The 24,786-nt window shown below is 37.3% G+C and overlaps 1 protein-coding gene across 11 annotated transcripts in view; it reads right to left on the bottom strand.

Annotated features, from left to right (window-relative positions):
- RBFOX1 (RNA binding protein, fox-1 homolog (C. elegans) 1) overlaps positions 1-24,786 on the bottom strand; it is a 268,731-nt gene that overhangs the window by 34,871 nt on the left and 209,074 nt on the right. For 9 of the 11 annotated variants that reach the window (XM_009877362.1, XM_009877365.1, XM_009877361.1 and 6 more), the window contains 2 exons: positions 10,519-10,651; positions 2,631-2,670 (listed from right to left, as the gene is read on the bottom strand). In XM_009877362.1, the coding sequence (XP_009875664.1) occupies positions 2,631-2,670; positions 10,519-10,651 (173 nt within the window). The remainder of the gene's footprint in view (positions 1-2,630; positions 2,671-10,518; positions 10,652-24,786) is intronic. The other 2 variants (XM_009877359.1, XM_009877363.1) reach the window with 1 other exon arrangement.

Raw genomic sequence — 24,786 nt, 5'->3', positions numbered from 1 at the left:
ATCAATACTTAATTTTGAAAGGTCTTCCTTACTTCCCTAATCATCTTCCTTATTCTTCCAACTCAAAGCCACATTTGAAAAGGAATTCAATACCTCGGCTATTTCAGCAGCATTATTACATTCCATATAAAACTGTATGAAATATAAAATGTATTATATTACATCTAGAATCAAGGCTGTTTATTTTTCATTTTAAACTGTATTTTCCACCTATTTTTAAATTCATATTCTCTTCTGTTCCTCTGGTTATTATTAAGCAACTCTGGCTACTTGCTGTTCTTGGTTCACACTGCAGTTTTTACCCAACCAGTATCTTTCCTTTCCACAAAATCTAGCCATCAAAGGCTATATGGACAGCTAGTTATGAAAAGATTAGCATGGTCCATATTACTTTCCTTTCAGTTTGCTATCTGTGGTAATGTCAAGGTTCTTTGTCTCCAATCTACTATTAAAACCCATATTGCTGAAATATTTTTCCTCCCTTTTTTTTTTTTATCCACAAACCATTTATTCTTTCACAAAGCTTCAGCTCTGGGCTTAAAACGAAAGGCTAAGTAGAACTATGTCATAATCAATTGAGATTTAATAAATAACTTGGACCGCTGCAAACTAATACACTAAGAACTAATACACTGTGAACTGTGAGGTTTCTTTTGATTTATGCCACTTCTCCATTGCTCTCTCCCTCCCCTGCAAAATGTTTTATATGCAGGAAAGAACAAATGTGAAAAAAAAAATCATAAAATAAGAAGCTTTATACGTTGTAAAATATCAAGCAAATTTCCAGAAGATTGTTTTAAGTCTGTCAACTGCTGTAAAGCTAAACATTCTGCTGCATTAAGAGAACTAAAAATGTAATTGGAAATACAAGGCTGCCACTGAGTGAAAACCAATGCACCACTATAGTTATTCCATTTTCTAATGGAATAACTGACTATTCCAGGCAACAAAAATGAGGCTCTGCTAAAAATTAGTAATTTCTTCAGCATCTTCCTCACTGAAATCTTTTTCTATTTGAAAACAAAATGTTACAGTCCATGTGAGGGTGTAAGGCCATCCAAAAACAATATTGTCAATCACCAATCATTCCTGTTTTTCAGCAGCAGTGGGTTCCAAAACTATGAACTGCTACACGAACATTTAGTTCTCACTGTACTATCACATTAACCAATCCTGAGAAGGATGTCTTGTTGCCTTTCAGATTTTCGCGTTGGTAAACCGAGCAAAATGGATTTCTCATTCTTTTGACAGTTTGAAGGAACGGGAAAATTGGAAGCTACACTTGAAGAACTTCCACACCGTACCGTGTATCCTACACAGCTCAAAAATTCCGCAGCAGTGTGTTTAGGTAAGATTAGAGCCGCATACTACACTTAAGTGAGCCTTTGGCAAATGGGCGACTCTCGTGTTGTAAACAATATGGTACTGATCACTAAGTACAAGAGTACATAGGAAGAGAATTTTAACCCATGCTAATTTATTTTAAATATATTTTTGATCTACACAAATGAATTTTCAAATAGATATCAGTCTCTTTCTACCTCTACCAGAAAACCACAACCTAATTCATCCATAAATTCATTGCTTTCCTTCTTTATTTAAAATTTAAAAAATCTGTTCCCTTGGAAAAAATTGTTGATAACAAATATAAGGAATCTTTTCTAGCACTACCCGTTGAATTTCTCATATTCATGCCAATTTCAACTCGTCCATCCCTTTGTATGCCCACAGAGACGGTACAACAGAAACACAAGTAAGGTAGAGAAAGTTGTCTGGTGAAACAATGACACCTGTAGCTTAGGACCCAACTGCTTTCTCCAAACAATAACAAATGTGAAAGATGACTGGAGTATCAGGAAAATATTTTATATCTACACATAAGGTATAAGAATTAATTATTTTAGAAGAGTGATGTTCAGCCTCAACCCCCTGAAACCTCTTGCATACTCAGACTTAAGTATTTGCTATGTATATGTTCAAGGTAAAAAACTTCAGCAGTGATAAGAAACTTAAAAAAAATATTTGAAAAGAAATTAGTGACCAATGAGGTGACGTAGGTAACGATTGATCCAGGGGTATAAATCCTTACTAACAAATACACCCATCAGTAAATATATAAATACGTATATTGTATATATCTTCAGCTTTTTATGTAAATAGGCTCTACTATCACCTTGGCACTTATGTATAGCCAGTGTTGCTGGATTTGGGAAACCTGTATCTCCCCACAAAGTATTTTCATACTTCGGGTATCAACAACACTCAGTTTTTCTTGATTTTTAAAAATGAGCTTTTAGGGATTTGCAGAATAACGTTTCTGTTTTTTTTTTTTTCTTTTCTTTTAATTTCAGTTTTGGAGGAAGACACTCCTCCACACACACACATGTACATTTTTCACGTTTTTTTTTGCATTCATTCAGCATTTGATTGAAGAGTTAATTCAGCTCCACTGAACAATGATAGATGTAATGAACAGAAAGGTCTTCCAATGTGAGAGATATTCTTCTCAATTCTTTCTGACAGGCAAGGGATGGTAAATAGACAAAACAGAGTCAAGCTAGGCAGCAAACTTGTAAAAAGAATGACTCTGGTAATGTACAAGGACAGCATGCACATCAATGAATACTTACATAAATGTCTGCACCATAAAATCCATCCTGGTATACAACACTGCAAGGATGCACACACAAAGAAAAACATCCATATTAGTGCATTTCCACATGCAAATGCCACCAACCCCTGCACAGCTGAGGTTAGTGTTGTCACAAGAACAGAGGGAGGGGAAGGAAGGCACTCTTCACATTGGTTAAGGAGGTTGGTAGGAATTATCAGAAGTGAAACTGTACCAAATACATCATCGTATACAGTATGCCAAATGCTTAGTCAAAGAGAGGCAAAGCACGGCAGGATTGAAAAATACTCGTGATAACATTTGAACTTTTGTTGTTTTGTATTTTTTATTGTTTTTTTCATTATTGGTTCATTTCTTGTTGTTTTGGTTTTTGGTTTGTTTGCGTTTTTGGGGTTTTTTAAGCAACTACACATTGGCAGCTTTTTTCTATTAAAAGAATTCAGTGGGCCAATTCTAAAATCGTTTTCAATACATTAACAAAATGCTGTCTCTTGATCTACTACTTTCTTGTCCTGCAGTTATGTCAACCCTCTGAAACAAAGTGGCAGTTGTCATTCCTGAGATGGAAAACAAAACACGGCAGAAGTTTATATGGTGAGAGTAACGTGTGAAATAATTAAACTGGTGATATGCTACCCACTGGGTCAAATCTCAATACCTCAATGTACACAGAGATGAGGACACTCACAGGTACCGCACTGTTGGCTCGATACACATTTTTGATAGTGACAACAGGTCTGTTAAGAATGTCATGGCATTATTCTTACTAAAAAAAGTATTATCCTGCCTCACTTTCTCATTTTATAGCTTCAGCAAACGTGCCCATGGTTCTGAGCTCCCCTGCAGTTTGGGTTGGACATATTACTACTTACTTCTTAGCTGAGAAAACGTAGGATTGTTATATTGCTGTTACCAGTTTACCTAGAGACTGCTGCATTTCAGCTAAAATAAATCATCCTCTCCAAGTTTAGATTCTAAACTTTTCGCGATAAACAACACAGTATGACAAAGATGGGTTAAATCATTACACCAGAAAGAACTGGAATAACACAACAGTGACCTACCAATTACACACGTTACATGAATTCCTGCATTTTTACATTCGTTTGGCAGTTCTGCAACTTCAAACACGTATTTCCAAAATCAGAATCAACCTAAGCTGTTTCGAGAGCTAAATATGAGAGCACACAATAGGGTTTTTTTCAACAATATTTTCAATTTAGGAATACTATTATCTGGGAATAAAAGTTATTACCAAGTTGCTAGCTAAGGCTGTTTTGCAATTCTAAGAAGAATTTTCATGTCAGAACTACAACTCATCTATTGAGGTCAATGACCAAAACCCACAGGGCTGAGCTGGTATGTGTCTAAGTCAGAATCACTTGAGAAAATCATAAATATGCATACATGCACACAAACCACATTGATAAAACCACACGGATGATAAAAGTTTGTTATGGAATAATAATGTGTGAAAACTCAGCTCCACTTAAATCAGAGTGGCTGCCATTTGCTTCGGTAAGGTCAGACCTTTCCTCATGTATTTTTCTATTTATTATGTCTGCGGAGCAAACTACGCCAAACCTGGTCTGTGCTTGCAGCTTCCAGAAATCCTGCTATTTACACTGTAGCATATCTTTGTTTTCTGATTAGTTTAACACATCACCTGTTTTTCTTAGACCCGTTTGCAAGTAAGAATCAAAACACTCCATGTGACTGTGAGGTAGGAGTACACAACCATGAACAACACCGCAAGAGTTTCATGAGATGACATACAAAGGGCACAAAGTTTACTGGAGATGGAGCTTCCCAGAGGCAGAGCCCTCAGTTCCTCCTGTCCCTGCACCGCACGTGCTGGGAGGAGGTGGCAGAGTTGGGAATGAAGGGACAGGGAAGGAGGGAAAGTACTTTGGGTTCTGCCTTTTCTCCTAACTGTCCAACTGCATCTTAACGTACTTCACCCAGGAACAGTCAATGGGCTACCTGGAGGCATTAAAATAAGAGCAAGAAATTTGGGGGATGCGTTCAGCTGCTTTTTATGATTTTGCTGTGCTAAGGAAAACTCAGAGAAAAGAGAAGTCTTGGTTTAATAAGAAAATGTGCATTCCGATAACATCGCATGTGGCAATCATTTCCTGAAATTATTTTTCTAAAAACATGAAACTGTTTTCTCACCAGCTATTATGCATCTGCTTTGCATGGTTTTAGCTGCTTTATTTTAGTCTTGGTGTCTTATAATAATTTTCTGTAACTATATTAAGACAAGCTCTTCACTAGTTTAGATTCCACCTCTATAATATCCTGGGAGGACTACATCTGTCTTCATTATCATTTTTCTACCCTCATCTTTCAAAAGGATTGGGTTGAATCATCTATCAATGACATAAGAAGACAGTTCTTGACTGCACAAACGTTAGTTCAGTAACTCCACAGCAGCTGAGCATACACGGCCCTCAGCTGGGCACGCAATCTGCACAACCCCACGTTAATAACCTACGGCCGATTAAGTGCACAGAGAGACTGCTCCAGTGTCACAAACGGGCATTGCAATCGTGATTTCATTCACGGCTGTGGCAATCACGGTTATAATTCGCTATTTCCCCTCCATCAAAACTAAAGAGAAAAAGCCACTGAGGAACAAATTTTTTTTTGCTTCCTGATGGCTGTTTGAGTCCCCTTCACTTCCCTACATGGCTTTTCCAGTTTTTGGAAATTTCCTTTTATATGAAACCTTTCCTATGAAGCCTAGATGAACACATAATAGAAGAGACAAGCATGTTTAAAAGAAAACAAAGACTGAGAATTAAAGCAACACCTTTCAACACTAATAACACAACTTTCACTGTTGTAAATATAGAACTGAAACTTGTCTTTTGAGTTTCAACATTTTCTGCCACAAACAAGTTAGCTGCTTTGGAAAATTAATTGAGGGCATTGCTACAGCGAACCAAGCTGGCAGACATAAATCACTATGCTCTTGCAAAACACATTTTTTTTTCTCTAACAATTGCACGTATACACAAAGCACAGAGTCCAATATCAGAGGAGGTTTCTGTGAGCCCAAAGAACTGTATTGGGAAAACCCATAACCACCGTATTAGATGCAGTAGCTCATATAAATTATATTTCTTTCTTAAATTCAGAAGAAGGTGTTGGAAAATAAAGCTACAGTTAGAATGTAACACTCCAAAACAGTTATTTTTAAAAAAGAAGAAGAGTTTTTGAATAGTCTCTGTTACTTCTCCAAACTCTCAAACTTCACAATTTTATTTAGGGTTGAGGTTTTATTTATATATATATTTTTTTTCTTTTTTTCAAAGAGAAAAAACATATTGTTATCCCTTGTTTTCCCAGGAAAGACACTAGAAGTGGAGATACAGACTGAAAGCTAATTCTCTCTCAGCTTCATCAGAACTGGGAGCAGTGGATGGGAAATGTGAAGCTCTACTAATAGTGCAGTTTACTACTACTACTACTACTATCTCCTATGCTACCAGATACACAGTGACACTGTCTTTTCTGGACAGCAGCAGTAAGATGGAGCACCACTTTCCTGCTGTTTTATTATTTGGCAAATGATTTCCAAGAATGCTGACGTACTAGTTACTGCAGAGTTCAAAAGCAATTACAGGTATGAAAATCAGATCACCTGCTTCTGGAAGTGTGCCAGAGAGAACAAGAACTGCTTCTTTCTCCTTTCTTTTGGCAATGTAAGTACTGCCAACCACATCCAAATTCTGTCATAAGACCTTTACTAGTAGCTTCTGCTTTATTAGGATAATCCTAGAAAGACAAAGGTCAAGCCAAAAGACACTGGATTTTATATCGGTGTCTCTTTTTTTTTTTCAATTTTAATAATTTAAAAATTATTTTGAAAAAAACACTAACTAGTATCCAGAGAGAAGCCTGCAAGAAAGAAACCTCAAAGAAGCAGTAAACTCAAATCCTTCCACATGGAAGCTCTCCCAAGAAAGAAGGTCTGACAGGAATTTAGGCTGCTCAGAATAGTAACTTCTTTGCTCCCCAAACAATCTTGCTGTAAAGTTCTGGAAGAGCCCCCTGAGATAAGCAATAGCTCAGAGCTCCACAGCTACACCCTCCCACCCTGACGGACTCCAGACTCCCTGCACCTCATGCCATAAACAACACAACCATCCCTTGCTTCTCCTTCTCCCGCAGCTCAGTGCGGAAGTCGAGCTCTCTGTGCAATGAAGATCTCTTTAAATTTCAGCACTGAGTTTCCTCAGACAAATGAAGCTTTACTCCCTCATTTCAGTTTCAGTAGTTTTTTATGGTACATAAATGAATTACACATCTCAAGTTACGAGTAAAATGCACATTGTAGTTTTTTCAAAGCATTAGAAATGATGTCACAGATGCTAAAATTGAAGTATTTTCCATGGGCTAATAAACGAGACGCTATCTCAAGGAATTAGTGAAACGTCTCACTTGCAAGTAAAGGATCCATTAATTATTTATGTAGTGCTACACATCTCATGAGCACTGATTTCATTTTTAAATGACACATTTTAAAGTATATGTGCTCTTCTTTGATTTATGACAAAACTATAGTAGTCTCAAAAATGGCTATAAGCAACAATTTTCCTTGGACCTGGCAAAGTGAGGCACAGCAAAGAGAGCTTTCCATATGAGCCACACCAACTTGCTTTACCTACACAAGATCTAGTTTTCCACACAGCTTGGGCCTCATTGTCATTTCTTCAATTTCTTGATAAACTTTTCTAAGAAAAGGTCACAGTCCGTAGCAAACAGGACACCACTGAACATGAACAACTCCAGATTCAAGGAAGACTCAAAAGAAAAGCTGGCTTTTCTTTCAGGGCAGGGAAAGTTTAAAAAGTAATTTCAGACATCAGCTTTGTATAGATGCAGGCTTTTTTTTTAAAAGAAAAGTAGTATTTTCTAGCTAAACATTGCTGGAATTTAATGACAATTTATAATTAAAAGGTATCTCCCATCATACAAAATAAATGTCTTTTTATTAATGATTGATAATATTTTAATATGAAACAGTTTGTATGGCTTGAAGACTGGGTTCCTTCCTTGAGTGAAAAATGAGAAATTGCTACTAAACGAATTGCAAAACAGCATTCAAAGCTTTTCCCGTTTTTCTTATCAACAAATGATATTCCAACTTGTTTGCTTCCTTCTGTAAGTTGATCCATTTTCTGTGATCTCCTTATTATCTCTGTAATTTTCCTTGACTCCTATCCCTATTGTGACTGAAAACCACATTCTTATTATTTATATTCATTGATTAAGGATTTTTTTTTTCCACGAAAATCCCTTTTTGCTTCTTTGATAGGCCAGAGTACATAATGGATGAGCACAGAGCAAAGCACTGCACAGAAATCCAAACGGCACCATTGTATCAGCGAAGTTAATAGCAAAAGACCCCAATACACTAGGCCAAATAAATTATTGCAGAATGAAGCTTTTTTAAGCATGGATCAGCACCGAGGTATGTATTATTTCCGCACTGAACCATGAATTACAAAATATTTGTTTGGTGCGTCGAAATGCAGTGCCTCATTATAAAGCATAGGTAGATCGTAGAATCATAGAACGACCTAGGCTGGAAGGGACCTCAGAGATGATTTAATCCAACCTCCCTGTCATGGGCTGGGACACCTCTCAACTAGATCAGGCAACACATGGGGACCGAGCGGGCATCGAACCCACGACCTTGGTGTTACCAGCACCACACTCTAACTAACTGCCCATGAGCTAACATGGGCACTAAGGCATATCTAAATTAAGATAAAGCTCATTAGCTGAAAACTTTAGCAGAGTTGAATTGGGTTGGAAAGCAGACTGACTGCCAAGGGGAGCCCGAGATCACCAAGGGTTCAGCTCAGACAGCTGGACGTCACCAGAGCAACGAGAGGACGTGACCTCGTAATGTGGCGACGTGTGGCTCCCGACCAAGTCAGCTTTAAGGACAGGTCAGGAAGGCAGTAGGTGGGAAGTGTCCAACTGCAAACCATCCTGCAGAAGAAGGTAAGTGCTCAGCTGACCTCTTGGAACCCAGTTCTGAAACGCTGCAGGACCTGACTGCACTGCAGATCTTCTGTATTAAGTTACAACAGGAGTTCACAACGCTTCTGCATCTAACTTGCTACCTAAAGTTGCTACAAGTAGGCAGTAGGAGTACCTGGGAATATATAGATATTACACTCAGAAATTTAATTCTTCCAGCAGAGTCGCTGCACTAACTAAACTATAAAAATTTAAATAACACACACACGGGCACACAGAGCACCAACACAAGGCCTCTTAAATTAAAATAAGTTACTTAAATTTCTTTTTAAGTAGAGATGGAGAGAGTCCACACTTTCTTTATATGCAGTATCCATTTCGTAGGTGAGACATTCAGGTTGAAATCCTCTCTTGCAAGGCATTCTAACCTGTTTCCTTCATTGCCGGGTACAAATACCTCGACCTACTCTAAATGAGAGTCTGGGCAACAGAAGGATAATGCTGGTAGGACACCATCCTCGGCCAAAGGTAACTCAGACCATCTTCAAAAATCATAGTATCTTCCTCCAGTATTATTTTTCTTCTTAAATTTCATAAAACACTTGAGTTTTTAAAAAAATAAAATACACTTTTACAAAACAGCCTGATTCTGTGGCATCATTTTTATATTCATTTTCCGAATGTATTTCTCTGAGGAGGTAACTGCCCAACGTGAAGGAATGACCAAAATACCTGTCTTAAATATCCCTGAAAATTTGGCTCAGTGGCTCACTGACTAAATCAGTAAACTTGTCTGGAAAAAGACACCATTTGGCTTAACGGAACAAAGGCTTCATGAGAAACTGAGGGAACCAGTGAAGAGCAACTATCTTCTACGGAAACGAAGGAGGACAGGGTCTTGTGCTGCCAGTTCCCTTACAGGGGGATGTGCGCAGTGGGAGCAGATGAGCTGCTGAAAGGGATTTTAATGAGGGCATGGAGAGAGGGAGATCCTCCTCACTCAGCGAGCCAACCCTTCCCGACTCTTCCTCAGAAAGATCCAGTTGCTCCACAGAGAGGCAATGGCATATCTGCTTCAGATTTTTATGACAACTATTATTCTGGCCTGGGATCTGCTGTTTGTTACCTGATTTTCCAAACTTCCCAGTTTCTTATTTGCTGAAAATCTTTTGACAATGTTAGAGTGTCATAAAAAACCCTTCTCTGGCAGTAATTACAGAGCTACAGGAAGTTGTTTCTTTGTTCTTCCCCTCAAAATATACCTTAAAAAATAATCTTCTGAAATAACCTAAGATTACTGAGTTTCTAGAAATTCTTCCTATAAATTTCTCTCCTTTGCTCCTTAGTTTACTACTTCGTTTTAGTAAATGTAGGCCGCTGAGAGTGAAATCTCAAGGTATTATTTAAGCAGAAGTACTGAAAAACACATGGCCCCGAGAGAAGCACCCCAGATTTCTATTGCAATAAAGAGCTTAACTAGAAAAACTAAACAAACTCCAGTAAGATAAATGAAAAAGTATGCCACCAAGCTTTCAGGTCCAGAGACAACTTTGAGTGGATGATCTGAAGAAAAAGAAGTCAACTTGATCCAACCTCCTTAATAACCAGATGCTTGCAATCATCAAAAATATATCTCCAGCCGAAACAATTTCTCCGTTCCAAAGCATTCAGCTTCCAAGAGCATTTACATAACAATATGTGACATCTGAAGTGCTTACGGCCACCAACCATGGCAGGACAAATTACAGTCATTTTTCAACGCTCCGTGCAAGGCGCACCACTCCCAGCACCGCGACCGAGACACGACCGGCATGCACCACCACCCCGAAGAGCCCGTAGCCTTTGGAGGTTCATGCTCTCAGGTGAAAAAAGGTTGATCTCCTTACCCGCCATAGGCTGGGATAGGAGGAGGGGGAGCTGCTGCACGAAACGTGTTGTACACCGTGCGCCCTCGGCCTCGTAGGTGTGCACCCCTGTACGCGGCGGCCGCAGTGGCAGCGGGGTAGGGAAATCCTGGCACTGGGAAGAGAAAAAGAGGAAGGAAGGTAAAATATTCACATCAGTCACCTGTTGTAAACCGAGGGCAATGTGGCAGCATGGCTGGGCTTATAGTAAATCTGTAACTGGACGAGGGAGTTGCGAAATAACTAAATTAATCGTTAAAAAAGGCAACACCTTTTTGCACAAAATCTTGGCATGCAAACAAGAGACAGCAAAGGGGGTATTTAGATGGCAGTATCATAGCTGCCTCTGATTCTCTTAGAAAACACTGTTAAAAATAATTGGCTCTATCTTCAAAAGTCAGCCCTGCTTTGAGTGGAGGCGAGACATGAGACCAGGTGACCTCCACTGATCTAAACTATCTGGTGATTTTACCAATGGAACAGAGCTTTACTTTTGGTCAAATTTTGTTTATTTTGATTATTGGTCAGATTTTGGTCAAATTTTGATTATTACCTGGGTCATAATTGCGTACCAAGGGAAAGAAAGACAGAGCAAGAGTTTCCTCAGGTTTGGAGGGGTTTACCTTGTTCATAACAGTACTTGTTATTCTTTCAAAGGCAAGAGTTCCATAGTTTTGAAATATCTGTCTGAATTTAGATAATATTCAGACTCAATAAAAACAATTTAGACATGCAACAAGACATTTTTATATTGTCATTGCAACTACGTGTAAACATTAATTACCATTCCATGTGACATGCAGAATATTTTAATCAGAAACTGATCAGTAATACAGTACTACTTCGAGGTTTCTTTCTGTAAAACATCTGTAAAACTTTTCTTTACAGCTTTTTAATTGAAAAATAATAAAACTCCCTAACTTTTCTACTTTACTTTCTCTGCCAGGATTTTAACCAATACTTTATTACTTCATTTCTCCTTTGTACATACATTGCTAGCCAATGCTAGACTAAGTATTTTTTGAATTAATTAATCAGTGAGACAGAGAAAAGTAAATCCAGCTCTGTTGGCACTCAGGTTACTTCAGTTGTGCTTCACTGTGTCGAATTTTTTTCAGTATGTAAATAAAAAGATAAAAGAAATAAACATTGCTTAGCAAAGCCCTAATAAGAGGCAAGCAAATAAAGTAATGATGTATAAAACAGTAAGGTTCTCATGTCTGAAATATGAACTGATTTCAATCCACATTTGTCTTTCATCTGCTTTAGCATTAAATTTTAAAGGAAGCCTTGAATTTGAAAAAGAAAATGAAAAATTCACAACTTGTAGAATATGTGAAAGCAAATACTGTAATTAGGGTGACTGCTCCATTATTGCCTTATTACTGTGGCTGTTGGGCTTTGCTAGGCCCTTCTCTCTGACAAAAAGGTTATACAGTAATTCTGCAAAGATTTGCATGTCAGTGATACAATATGAAACAACTTTATGGCAATACAAATAAATTAAAAGTCTTGTTAAAAGTACAAATACTGTATTTTTATTCCTCTTTCTGTAAACATCTCAAAATCAGAATGACGAACTGGCAAATCTCAATACACCATTGACAGCTTTGCAAACAACCGTATTTAAGAGGCCTTAGTCATAGAAAACATTCTTTTTTAGAGAGAAATGAACATACATATTGTATAGTGATATTAAGTAAGTATACATAAGCTGTAAACACTTTTGCATAGGCGATAACATTGAGTATTGAACCGTATAAATACAGTAGCGCTGGAATTACTGCTCAGACCGTGTAACTTCGGTCCTTTTCCTTTCCAAGTAAAGTCTTGAGCACAAATTAGTACAACATGCACATGAAAGTGTAAAAGAATTTTCAGAGGATTGAGGATATACACAAATGCTACAGTAAAAAAGATCTGCAGTCTGTGCTGTAGCTCCTTTGCGAAGACTGGACCGTCTTCCCATATTAATAGATAAATAAAAGGTGCAATGCTTTAATAAAATTTCATAAAGTTAGCAATACATGAGAAAAACACGAGAGGTTGACATTATGGCATCATGGTTCCCTCCTGGCCCTTAGAGAATGCATTTCTGAATGCCACAGGCTGGAGACTTCCTCTATGGGCTTGAAATTCGGTGGTGTGCACGACAAACATTTGAAACGGTCACTCATCACAGCTGTAAACATGTCTGGTACTTCTGTAAAAGACACAATGAAGCGGACTAGTACTCGTCAGCACGGGAAGGATGCGACTGTGGGAGCTATGACAAAGCTCCACAACCGTGAATAATGCAGAAATTATGGCAAAAGTGGGCTCCTCACACAACTTCTAATTAAGCTGTCATGGAACGTTCTGCGATTGGATGTTATAGATGGAGAAAGTTTAAAAGTTCATAGGATTGAAAAGGAGGAACAAAGTTTCCCTGCAGAGAAACAGTATAAAGACATCACCTCTGGTTTACAAAACCGCTCAAAATCGTAGAAAGCTATCCGAATTTTCAGAGAACTATGTATCTACACACTAGCTCCAGTCTTGCAACTTCTCTCTAGACATCCAGCTTTTGCTCATGTCCAAACACAGGGTATGAAGAACACACAGATTTTGCAATAATGGAACATTTATCCTAAAGAATCTCTATTCTCCGTGGCAGTCACACCTCTGAAAGAATTACAAGAAGGGTCACTGACCTTAATACTTTGACACAGAATGGTCCTCTATAAAGAAGCGTCACTGGAAAAGCAGAGCGCCCCCATTAATGAATAAGTAAACAAGAAGATAAAATATTTTTACAAAATAATATCACACTTTTATGAGAAAGAAGGCTTTATCTTATGAAAGAGGAGAAAAAGCTACAAGACAGACTAGCAGAAAGAGTCACTTAGCTCCTAAGTGTTTAACCCAGTCCAGATGCCATAACGGAGGCTCAGCATTCATGAAAGATGCTAAGACAAGGCAGTTATTTCTACCACTTTTGACGAATCTGCAACACAAACGATATGTTGGAATGAAAAGCCTGAATTAATGTAAATGTTATGCTATGCTTGCTTTGCACTATCTCCTTAATAAAATCATGAAGCATAAAATGCCCAGAGTAAAGCAAAACTCCAAAAAAGGTTGTAGAAGAAATTAACAGAAGGCAGAGCAGTGATTTGGAGTGCTGTCAGGAAGATAAGACATGATGGAAACCAAACCCAAGAAACACGGAACCAAGAGTAGCATTGCAAGGTCTTATGATCAAGTGAGGTCTAATAGCAGAGTTAATTATATCCATCCCAAAAAATTCACTTGGGTCAGTCACAAAATCAGAGTATCTGAAAACATGCCTTCTATTTCCAGATAATATTATTAAAGATCAAGATTAGAGGTTAAAATGATCAACAAGACCATGTGACCCTAGATTTGAGTTCAGCAGAAAAAAATCACGATACCTCCGCGCAGCTGAGAAATCAGACGGTTAGGAATATGTGGCAACCACAGAATTTATTTTGCTACCAACTTTTTAATATCCTCACCCCAAAACAACTAGCAGAAGTGGCACCATTAGAACACAACTGAAGAATGGACTTCATAAAAACAATTTTATGAAAAGGGCTCTCCCATTAGAAAGCATTAAGTGCTATTAACCAGCCCCAAAGGTAAGGAATAAACTAGCCAGGAGGGGTAAAGATTTTAACAACTTACAGTTTGTAGGTAAACCCTCCTCAGGGCCTCAGTGCCAAACTGCTGAATCTCAGTCAGTGAAAATGCTATTTAGAAGGGGGTTGAAAATGTGTTTGACTCTCTGCAGGGAAGCAGCTGAGTCCTCTTCTAAGCAAAAGTACCTTAAATTTATCAAAGCAATTTGATGACTGGAATTCTTCCCACCTGTGACAGAGAAAAGGCAGATTTCTCCAACCACACATTGATGGTATGAGATTTAAAAAACAAAAAAACAAAACACAAAAAACCCCAAAACTTCTTCTAAGGACTACATACTATATATAATTAAAGAAACAATTTACATTCTCATCTAATGGACCCATCAGTTCTATAGTTATTTATTCAGCTATTCAAATATGAATGAGACTACAATGACAACAACAAAAACTCAGTTCCTCCTGTTGCCGAAAGCCACAACTGCAAAGAAATAACTCTCCAAACCAAATGATAGCAGAAATGCAATTTTACTTTTTCAAATTAAAAAAAGAGTGAAAACAATATGCTGTGGAAGTTCTTGGCTTTGCTCAACGTAATTACATAAAAGCATACAAATCATCTTGTACTACAGCCTCAATTAAATTTTTTTAGGAACATTATGTTGGTAGGACTCCTTCTCTAAACTTATTTGTTCTATTTTTATATTGAGGAAGATATATTTTTATACAGATATATTATTAGAATGAATACTGTCCAAAAAGTTCCCTCTTTTTCACACCTGGAAACACTATTAGGGTGTCTCCTTCATCTAACTTCAGTTTAGACCTCAAAAAAATAAAAAGCAAAATAAATAAAGGAAATTTTAAAAGGCAAATAAAAAGCCCTTTGGAATTAGCAGGATTCATGTTAGTATATTGGTGAAATTCAGGTAAGTAATGATTTTACATAAACACCAAATACAAACATGAGGAAAAGAAAGGGAACTTAATCTTTATGTTCACAGATGAAGTTTAATCAAATTTTAATTTCACCCAAGAGATGTAACATAAGCGTTGGCTGTATTAATTTTTTATTCAATGAACATGACAGGTAGGTGCACTTTCTAGGCTCCACATCTCAACATATGCCGTGGAAAACAAAGACGGAAGGAACAACGGCAAAGCTGGAGTTCCCAGAAGGAGGAATATAATCTGGTAAAAAATACTTAAGGGTTATACACTGTGTAGTAAAGTTTTAAAGCTCTGGGATAGATGGAAGAGCAGCAGATGCAAAAAACAACAGGGGGCAGATTTTGTATCAAACCCATAAAAATATACAGCCATTTTAATGGGCAATTATTCTTTGCATTTGTGCTGCGCTTGGAATTTGAATGAGTGCACCATATGCCTCAGGAAAGGTGTCCCATCCAAAGGGATGAAGGCACCTACCTCTCATCGCTCCTCATCTCTCCTCCTTTGCACAAACTAGTGGGTCATCCGCCACCAAAAGTTTTCAGATGTTTAACGGTGAAGAATTTTAATGTTCCATCAGGTTTGAATCAGTTTATAGCTAATTTACTGCAACACACTTTAGCTGTTAGAAAGGCAGGGAGAGACATTTCCATTATTGCCACAGTTCAGGAGAATCCCTGTTGAGGAAACACTTCAGAAGTGCTGGAATATAAATTAAAACCAAAGAGATATAATGAGTAACACGCTGAGAAAGGCTAAGCAGAATAATCTGCATGATATTATCTGAGATTTCAGGAACAGAATCAGGACCTTATCCTGATGGATGCCGTGCAGGGTGTTTCCACTTCACCATAAGAGTAATAAGTAGTATTATTTTTTTATAAAAGGATTATCAAAATTGTGCTAAAGAAGATGTGTGCAGATCTTTGCATTTAAGTACACAGTTTAAAATACAGTGAAAGTAAAATTTAGGCTCTGTAACTAGAAATTTTTTAAGTCTTTTAGGTTATAAATACATATATGTGGTAGGATAAAAAGGAAAAAAAGTTAAAAAAATCTTTAGAAGGTTCACAATGCTTAAAACCAGCAAGATGAAAATACATCTTTTTCACCTAGCACTTTTGTGAGATGATTATCCTCAGGATCTTGCTGTGAATTAACCGAATTGAAAGAAAAATTGCCATATATGTCAAAGATAGCCACAATCGGTCACTTCCATTTCTTTCATTCCCAATCCACTTATTTTTTGAAACACATACTTAATATCAGAACAATGACTTCCTTATTATTGTACAAAAATATATGCCAGTACATTTTTTGTTTAGGAAACGAATATTTTGGACAAACCGCTGCTTATAGGACATTCTCATTTGAAATGCATTGAAAAGGAAAACAAAAATCTCTAATTAATGTACAAGTCTAATCACCATTCTCCACATGGAAGAGTAATTTTTCACTGTTCATTTGCTCAGTGTAATCTCAAAACTGACATAACAGAAAAGCAATGGCCTATAAATCTGCTCTCATTTGTTTCTTTAATATTCATATTCCATTGAACTACAGCTGCTTGTTGCTGCAGTCTATTACAACATGCAAAACTGTCGATAAAAATATTATGAAAGGCAAGATGTGTTTCTTCATGGCTCTGCGTGCCATTTATTTGCGGAGAAAAATAACAATAAATGACTTATGGATTGTCCCTTAGTTTGCTGCACGCTGGGCGATTAGTGATTAATTACCTTGCTGCAAATTGACATGGCACAAGGAAATTGACACAGCTCTGATTAATTAACTTTTTATGTGAGACAGTTACTTACAAAACACTGCACACTGTAATTGAATCCCTTTACACAACACTCCCGCATTAAGTTTCCAGTCAAATAGAAATTAGCACCAAAGTTTACATAAATTTAGTGCAACATTTGATAGCAAAGTATATACCCAGAAAGACTGCGTAAATAGTTCTAGAAAGAGGGCACTGTTTTCGACTATTTCATCCTCGAACGTATAAAAAAACAACAATTTTTTTTAGATTTTTTCCTTATCAAATCATCAAAATAATCAAATGGACTCAAAAAACATACAAAAAGTATTCCAGTAAAAAGCAATCTCCTATTTCATGTCCTTATTCTTCTGTTAATATGTAGGAAGACACTTCCTACAGAGCTTTTCCTTTGGTTATCTTTACCTTAAGTTATTTGCAGTTTTAACTGGTCTACTATTTTACCAATGACTTGCATATACTGAATTCATACTTTTTCTTCATAACTTTTTTTTTAAAGTATATGGAATTATTCTTTTTCTCTGCCCTCCTTTGTTTCATCTCCCCAGCACACCACTAAACAAGCCACCACTGATTTCTATGTATATTGATTCCATTCTACGCCAGGAATTTGTATCCTTCAGAGCAAAATCTTGATGCCAAAGCCTGTCTCCTCTTCTTTGTCCAAACTTTTGCACACTGAAGGTGCCCCAGCACTGGCACAGGTACCCAGAGAGGCTGTGGAGCCTCTGGATATCCCTGGAGATATCCAAAAGCCGTTTGGACGTGGTCATGGGCAGCCTCCTCAAGGTTAAGTTGCTTGAGCAGCGCGGTGGACAGGGTGGCCTCCAGAGGTTCCTTCCAACCCTCAGCCATTCTGAGATTCAGTCATTTGGTGACTCTGTGATTATCAGAAACTCCCATACATCTCATTCTTCTTTTACTGGACTGTATATGCAGCAACTTGAACCCCATCAAGGATTTCTCTCAAGACACACCAAAAAAATAGAGGATGGGGAGAGATTAAAAAAAGAACAGACAGAATGATTGAGTTTGTTTTTTTTTTTTTGGTAAAGCTATGTAATTACATGGATCTACAACTTGGAATAAAAAATTTGCTATAATTGGTGGTCAAATTACTTACGGTGTACTCAGTAACAAAACTGCACAATTCACATTACAAAGACCACAAAGAGTTGATGTACAAAGAAAAGCTGACTTTTCACAGAAGAAATGACTAAGAAGAAAAAGCACAGTAGGTGAAAACAAACAACAAAGCAACTAGGCCATAGAGGAAAAGAAACAGCAGAGATCAGAGAAGCCACATCTGATCTTAATTTAAAGAAGAGTCTTTAAATATAGATGATCACAACGATCAATAAGTTGTCTTGTGTTCTTGGTTGTCGGACATCTACAAGTTCCAAGCAAATGGAAAAATTCCCCCGTGTCTCGCTACTTCTGAGACAAAATAAAAAGGACATGGTTGCGGAAAACGAGGCGAAGAGCAACCCTAATATAAAGAGCTGACAGAAATTAGGAATTTGAATGTTTAAGGAAGTCAATTATGTGGTGACAAGAAGTTCTGTCTGGATGACACAAGGATTACTCAAACTCAACAGAATCATTAAACTGTAAAAGAGAACACTGTCAGAACATTATTGGGTTGGGAACAATTTAGGCAGGAAGCGACTGAGGGGAAAAAAACAGCTCTTAACATAATCCAAGGAATAATGGAAAAAACTGTCAAAACACAGAATTGCACCTGCAGAGTCATATAGATATTAAAAATGCTACTTTCCTCCAAAGTACTTACTATTTGTGAAATGCATGTTGAAGCATTTTGCCATACACTACATGGTTTTAAGAGCCGTGATTTAACAACAACCATTGCACAATGCAAGAAGAGCGACTCTAAAGTAAGTCTTTATCTGAAACCAAATCCTACAGGCTAAGCTGGAAAACACAAAATTATTAGCTTTACATCCGACAGACAGAATGACTTGAGACGTATGGTCAACGGTGGGTGCGTATCTACTACAACAAGAGTAATACAGCATCTAGAATGCAAAGCTAAGGAAACATCAGAAACTTGCATCTAGGACTCTGCACAAAGGACCTCACGTACACTAATATAATAGATCACGATCATGATGCCAAAAATACTAAATATAATTCTCACTATTTAGCAGTGTACTGAGAGGACTAAGTCCAAACAATCCTATTGTGCTAACTCACTGTTTAGTCATGAGTACAGCCAGTGACCAAGTGCCATATCGCCACTAACAGGAAAGCACTAAGACACAGGAGGTGCCCAACTGTCCTTAGCCAAACCGAATTTTTATTATTTGACCTCAAGGACAAGGATACTCTCCACAATTAAAAACGTTACGCACACCTTCCCAGTCATATCCCACTATGCTAGCGTAGATGTTAAGAAAAACATTCGTGGCACACAATTCTGCACAACTCTTAAGCACCCTAGCTCAGCCTCTCTGCACCATCACTAAGCACACTGAAAGAAGGATGAGTATAAGCAGAAAGGCATTGAAAAATGGATTTGCAGGAGTGAAATGAAACCCATATTTACAGATTCTGGACAACTATAATGCATCTTACTGGTGACTTATTAGTCACCCTTTACAATACTGATAGATGGTATCTATGGATCCTGCAAATAGTTACAAAAGGACAATATACAGTGTAGAGATCACAAAAAATGCTGTAACAAGAATTTCACACAGTACTACCAAAAGACCCCAGTTTAAAAACTTTTAAAATATTGATACTTAAATCAATATTGTAACATAATACATATGAATATAATTTTACTCAATTTTGTTAATTTTGTATTAGCTTTATAACTATCCAACTTAGAAGTCAGTGGAGTTATCCTGCGTTGAGCTCTGTGGAACTTTTTCACAGCAAGGTCTGACACAATGGACCGAAACAGTGTTTAAAAAACCTCCTAAAGACATTTCAACCAAAGACCTCATCAATATTTTTCTCCAGAAGTGCTACATGATCTTTAAAACTTTTATACTTCTATACATTGGGGGAAAAAAAAAATCATTGAAAGCAATTAAGTAAACATCTCATTCTACTTAGAATGGATATATTCTTTATTTAAGCTTTCAAGTAAACCCTCTGTATTTTAACACTATATTTAATAAGGAAGGGCAATTTTCACATAATTCCTTGGTTACTACCAGGTGATTCTCGCTACTTTATTTATAAAGGCAATTAATTAATTGAAGAAGCACATTAAGAGGTAGTTTGACTCCTAAATGTTCAGTAATTAGGTTTTTGTAGCCTGGAAATGATACATGTGATTGGTCTACTCAAATGTCTGGGCATTTCCCTTTGGGCAGGATTTTTACACTGTTTTATTCACAAATCTCAGTCCTACAAAGGTTAAGTTGGCTTAATCACAGGACTCCTTTGCAAGAATACTCTACCTTCTTCCTATGAAGCAATAAAAAAGCAGATAAACTCATAAATATGTAAATCCAATCTACTAACATATATTTCAATTGTAATGAAGTGACCTGCCATTCCATTTCAGTTTAAGAGAAAAGAAACCAATACAAAATTTAGTTTACAGGAACCTTTTCACATTTAACTTGGAAATACTGCAACAGGCAAGTTATTTTATACCATATGAGTATTCATTGTTTAAACTGTTCCTGACCCATACACCAATTCAAAATGGCAAGCTTGCTAAACAGTCTCTGCCTTACCAATAACACTAAAATCAAAACATAAATTAAGAAAAACTCCAATAAAATCAGAACAAACTGATCACTGCTGTCATTGCAATAAAGCATACGTCCATTTGGATCGAATATGGTCAATCACGTCTTACATACAAAACCCAGAAAATGATAAACCAAATGCCAGGAGCACCTACACTTCAGTTGCTCGGAGTCTCAGGATAATATTCCCGGAAGACTATCATCTTTACTATATCATTTTCAGGTAATTAGATGTGTGCAAGAGATTAAACCTGACAAAGTCAACTGAATCGAGGTTTCCAAATTGAATGTTTCCATTAACGATTCTGCTCGGAAGCACACTTTAAATCACCTTTTGAAAATTTATATTTTCCCCATGTAATCTTCTTGGTAGTGGAAATATCCCAGAATATAATAGAAATGTCAAAAGTCTTACTTCAATCCGTTAGTAGTGCCACAGAAAAATAAAACTGGAATGTCTTCACTGAAACAACAAACAGGAAAATAGTTTCATACAGCATTTTTTAGGTAGATTACTAGTATTCCTAAGCCAAGTAACCTACTTCTAAGTAAGGATATTCAACACACATTTTGAATAAACAGGCTTTATTTAATTTTCATTTCTGTATCACAAGTCCTCAGATGGACTAAATCCTACTATTGAATGTGGTATTTACACTTATTACTCTGATTTTCCTTATTTATTCTATGCATATCAACAAAGTCCTAAACTACCCTCCACCTATAAATCATAACAAAACACTCACAGGAAAAAAAAAAGTATAAATAGTGCATGTGTCTGTCATATGTAAGTGCTGATAAATTTTTAATAGAGAAAATACATAAAACCCAAAATTCCCATATCATGCAATTAATACTTTAAGCTTCTGCTTATAGATTTTCCTAGCATGTAACACATAACTTTGGATCAGTAGGATTATTAGGCTAATTTAGGAGCTGCTCTGAAGTAACAGAATGTATTTTCCCCAGTATGATTTAAAATAACTGAAGCATTAAAAATATTTCTTGGCAAAAATATTACAGAGCCAAAGGTTTCCAGGGAATTTTCTGAAAGAACTGCCTTCCCACCTTTCAAAAACATCTCATCTTTGCCTTGTTGTTTTTTGGTTGCTCATAAGCTAAAATCCCAGGACAACATAGTTTATTGTTTTAATATCTATCCGACGCAAAGCAAAAGTATTCTCTGGTGAGTGCTTATCTGTCATATGTGCTTCTGTGAAAGGAATATCAAGACAAATAAGATGTTCTAGGTCATATAATGGGATTAGGAATTTGGCACTGACTGAATTCTGCTTAAAAATAGTTGAAATGATAAATACAAAAAATATCTACACTGATATTTTGACAGTGGGAATTTGAGGGGCATTAGGGTTTAAATATTTTAATTATAAAGGGTTTATAGTATTTTAGAATGGATAGGGAATGAACACTTACGTCCATAAATGGGACAAACAATATCAGCAGAAAAAGTAATTCATAATTGAAAAGCTAAACCAGGAAAATTCGACTCTAATGATACAATGGACTATAAACTTACTTTGTATTAATTAAACTCAGTATAATGGCATTTTCGATATTGAAATGAATAACCAGTGATCTGGAAATTCATTTAGACCATTAGGTTAATTACAGAAACTGATGGAAGTTTTATCAGACAATTACAACTAAAGAACATGAACAGTGTGGGACAGATTTATAAGCTTTTGAATCATCTCAATCATTTTTCCTGAATTCCACCACCACTTCTTACAAAATTGCAATCAATATATTGATTAAAAAAATGGGCCATTAACCTCACTTGCCCTTGAGTATGATAAAATAAATTAGTATACAATTTCTGCATTTTCATATTTTTTTCTCTCTTTTTAATTCTATCACTTTCTTGCAACATGAGAGATTTATTTATTTTTAATAAAAAATGATAATTTATGGAAAAAGAGCATATATATTTCGGAGCTGATAAGCATGCTTAGGGAGGATGAAACAACTTCAACATTTAGGAAATGTAAGCCAAAACTGCCTTCAGTTTAAAATGTACTCATTGAAGTCAAGGCAAAATTCTCTTCTATGAGCATGCAAAACATCTGGGAAATACAGGCATTCATCTGCGCAACATTTTGCACTGAGGCATGTAGCAATTTCCTATTTTACCGTACACATTAGCTATTTATGTCCTTTTAATGCATTCTCAGAAAAATCTGCTCGTAGCTACGTATCTGATAACCTCAGGTATCTTTATTTTGACTTGGAGCTAAAACAAAGCCTAAAAGTTAGAAAGACCAACGTTCCAATTCTAGAAAGGGAAAGATCTTTCCCTGCCTTTAAACGGTCAGGAAAACTTGTCATCTCCCACTGTTTTCCATGGGACCTGGGTAGGCACAATCATAAATTTCTGGCTTCCTCGACAGTATTCCACGAGCCTGAGCACATTAATGAGCTGTTCCTGAGCAGCAAGAAGTTTTCTCCTGGCAGGTGCATCTCCTTTTCCATCCCCTGCCTCGAAAGGTCAGGGGAGGTTATCAAGAAAACGGAGCCAGGCTCTTCACAGAGACGCACACTGGGAAGACAAGAGACAAGAACCATCAGCTGAAAGAAGGGAGATTTTCCCTGATAGGTCATTCAAGCATTGGAGCAGGTGACCCAGAAAGGTCGTGCAGTCTCCATCCTTGAAGGAGCCCTGGTGTAACCGAGTCCTTCCAACCTGAATTATTCTATGATTCTACAATTTGATGTCTTCCTGCTTTCCCATGGTTTGGATTGCATTTCTTTCTCTTTCCTTCATATTTTCAGGCACTTCTACCTTATAGAAAAATGGAGAAAACAGGCACTAAGCAATCTTTAAAATTCCTCGCATAAGTTTAGATTCGTATTTTGTCTCTTTTTTAGCCATACATACCCAGCTACACTACTGGCCTTCATAGAACAGCATTACAGATATTCAGCGACAGAACTTTTTTCTTATTTGGATCTTCCTTTTGTCCAGCCAGGTCTTACTCTTCTGCTGGATCCTATTCTCAAGTGGCTTCACTTTGGAAAAGTTCCAAAACTTTTCTTAATACATTTCTTATTTAACAGTAGACACAGATTTCTTCAGGATTCAAAGATTTCTGAGGAAGCAACTAGAACAAAGACGTGGAGGCAAAAAGAGTCCATCAGTTCTACACGGCCAAACTGATCTTTTCAAGTTTCACTGTGCCCAGGGTTCAGGGCTCCGACCAGTACAAAGTGAGACATATCCTGGGCCTCCAGGAAGCTTCCAGTGAATGCTACTTACTTGCTGGGTTTTATTGCACTCCGTTACCTTCTGGATGTACCTCCTTCCAATACTTGTCTACATTCGCGGGTTCGATTTCTGCTCAGTCCCCATGTGTTGCCTGGTCTAGTCGAGAGGTGGCATCCCTGCCCACGACAGGGAGGTTGAACTAGATGACCTCTAAGGTCCTTTCCAGCCTAGGCCATTCTACGATTCTATGATTCTGCCCTATGATAACGATGAAGAATTTAAGTGCAACCAGTTGTGTTAGTTCCATCCTCAAGATGCGAGTCCAACGGGAATCTAGAGCAGTCAAGCTGAGGCCACGGGCTTCCTTACTTCGGTTGTCTCAGCGAGGCAAGGCATCTGTCCCACCAAGGGCTGGAAACACATCTGCATGCTGAAACTATGCTTCCTACGTAACAAATGATCGATTTCCGCAATAGGTGTGCAAATGAAAAACTGATCCGGGTCCCATCTTCTGCTTCAGCACAGGAGAACAGATGAGGCATGAGAGACTATTGCTACTGATTTGTTCCACTGCTTGCAGAAGCAACAGCTCATTTCTTTCTGTATTATGCAAAGGGCCAGAAGTGATGGAAGGAAGCAGAGCCATGTTTCCATCTCCTGACATATTCAGAGGTGTAACTAATCACCGTACTGGGAAATGTACAATGTGATACATAAAATATATCCTGGGGAAATAAAACATTTTTTAGTAGCTCCAAGAAATGTACTCTTCTTTCTGGCTAGCAAAAAAAAAAAACGGGGCAAAAATGTTCAGTCATCAGAGACTACTAGAGACCACTACAATTAGAAGTCAAAAAGTGAGAAATAAAGCTAGCCAAAGTATGAAAAATATTTTACAACCATGTTCCAGTTCTTCATTCC

The sequence above is a fragment of the Apaloderma vittatum genome, unplaced genomic scaffold (genome assembly GCF_000703405.1).
Source record: "Apaloderma vittatum isolate BGI_N311 unplaced genomic scaffold, ASM70340v1 scaffold18109, whole genome shotgun sequence".
In the NCBI taxonomy this organism is placed as follows: Eukaryota; Metazoa; Chordata; class Aves; order Trogoniformes; family Trogonidae; genus Apaloderma; species Apaloderma vittatum.
This window is presented reverse-complemented; position numbering and strand designations above follow the sequence as displayed.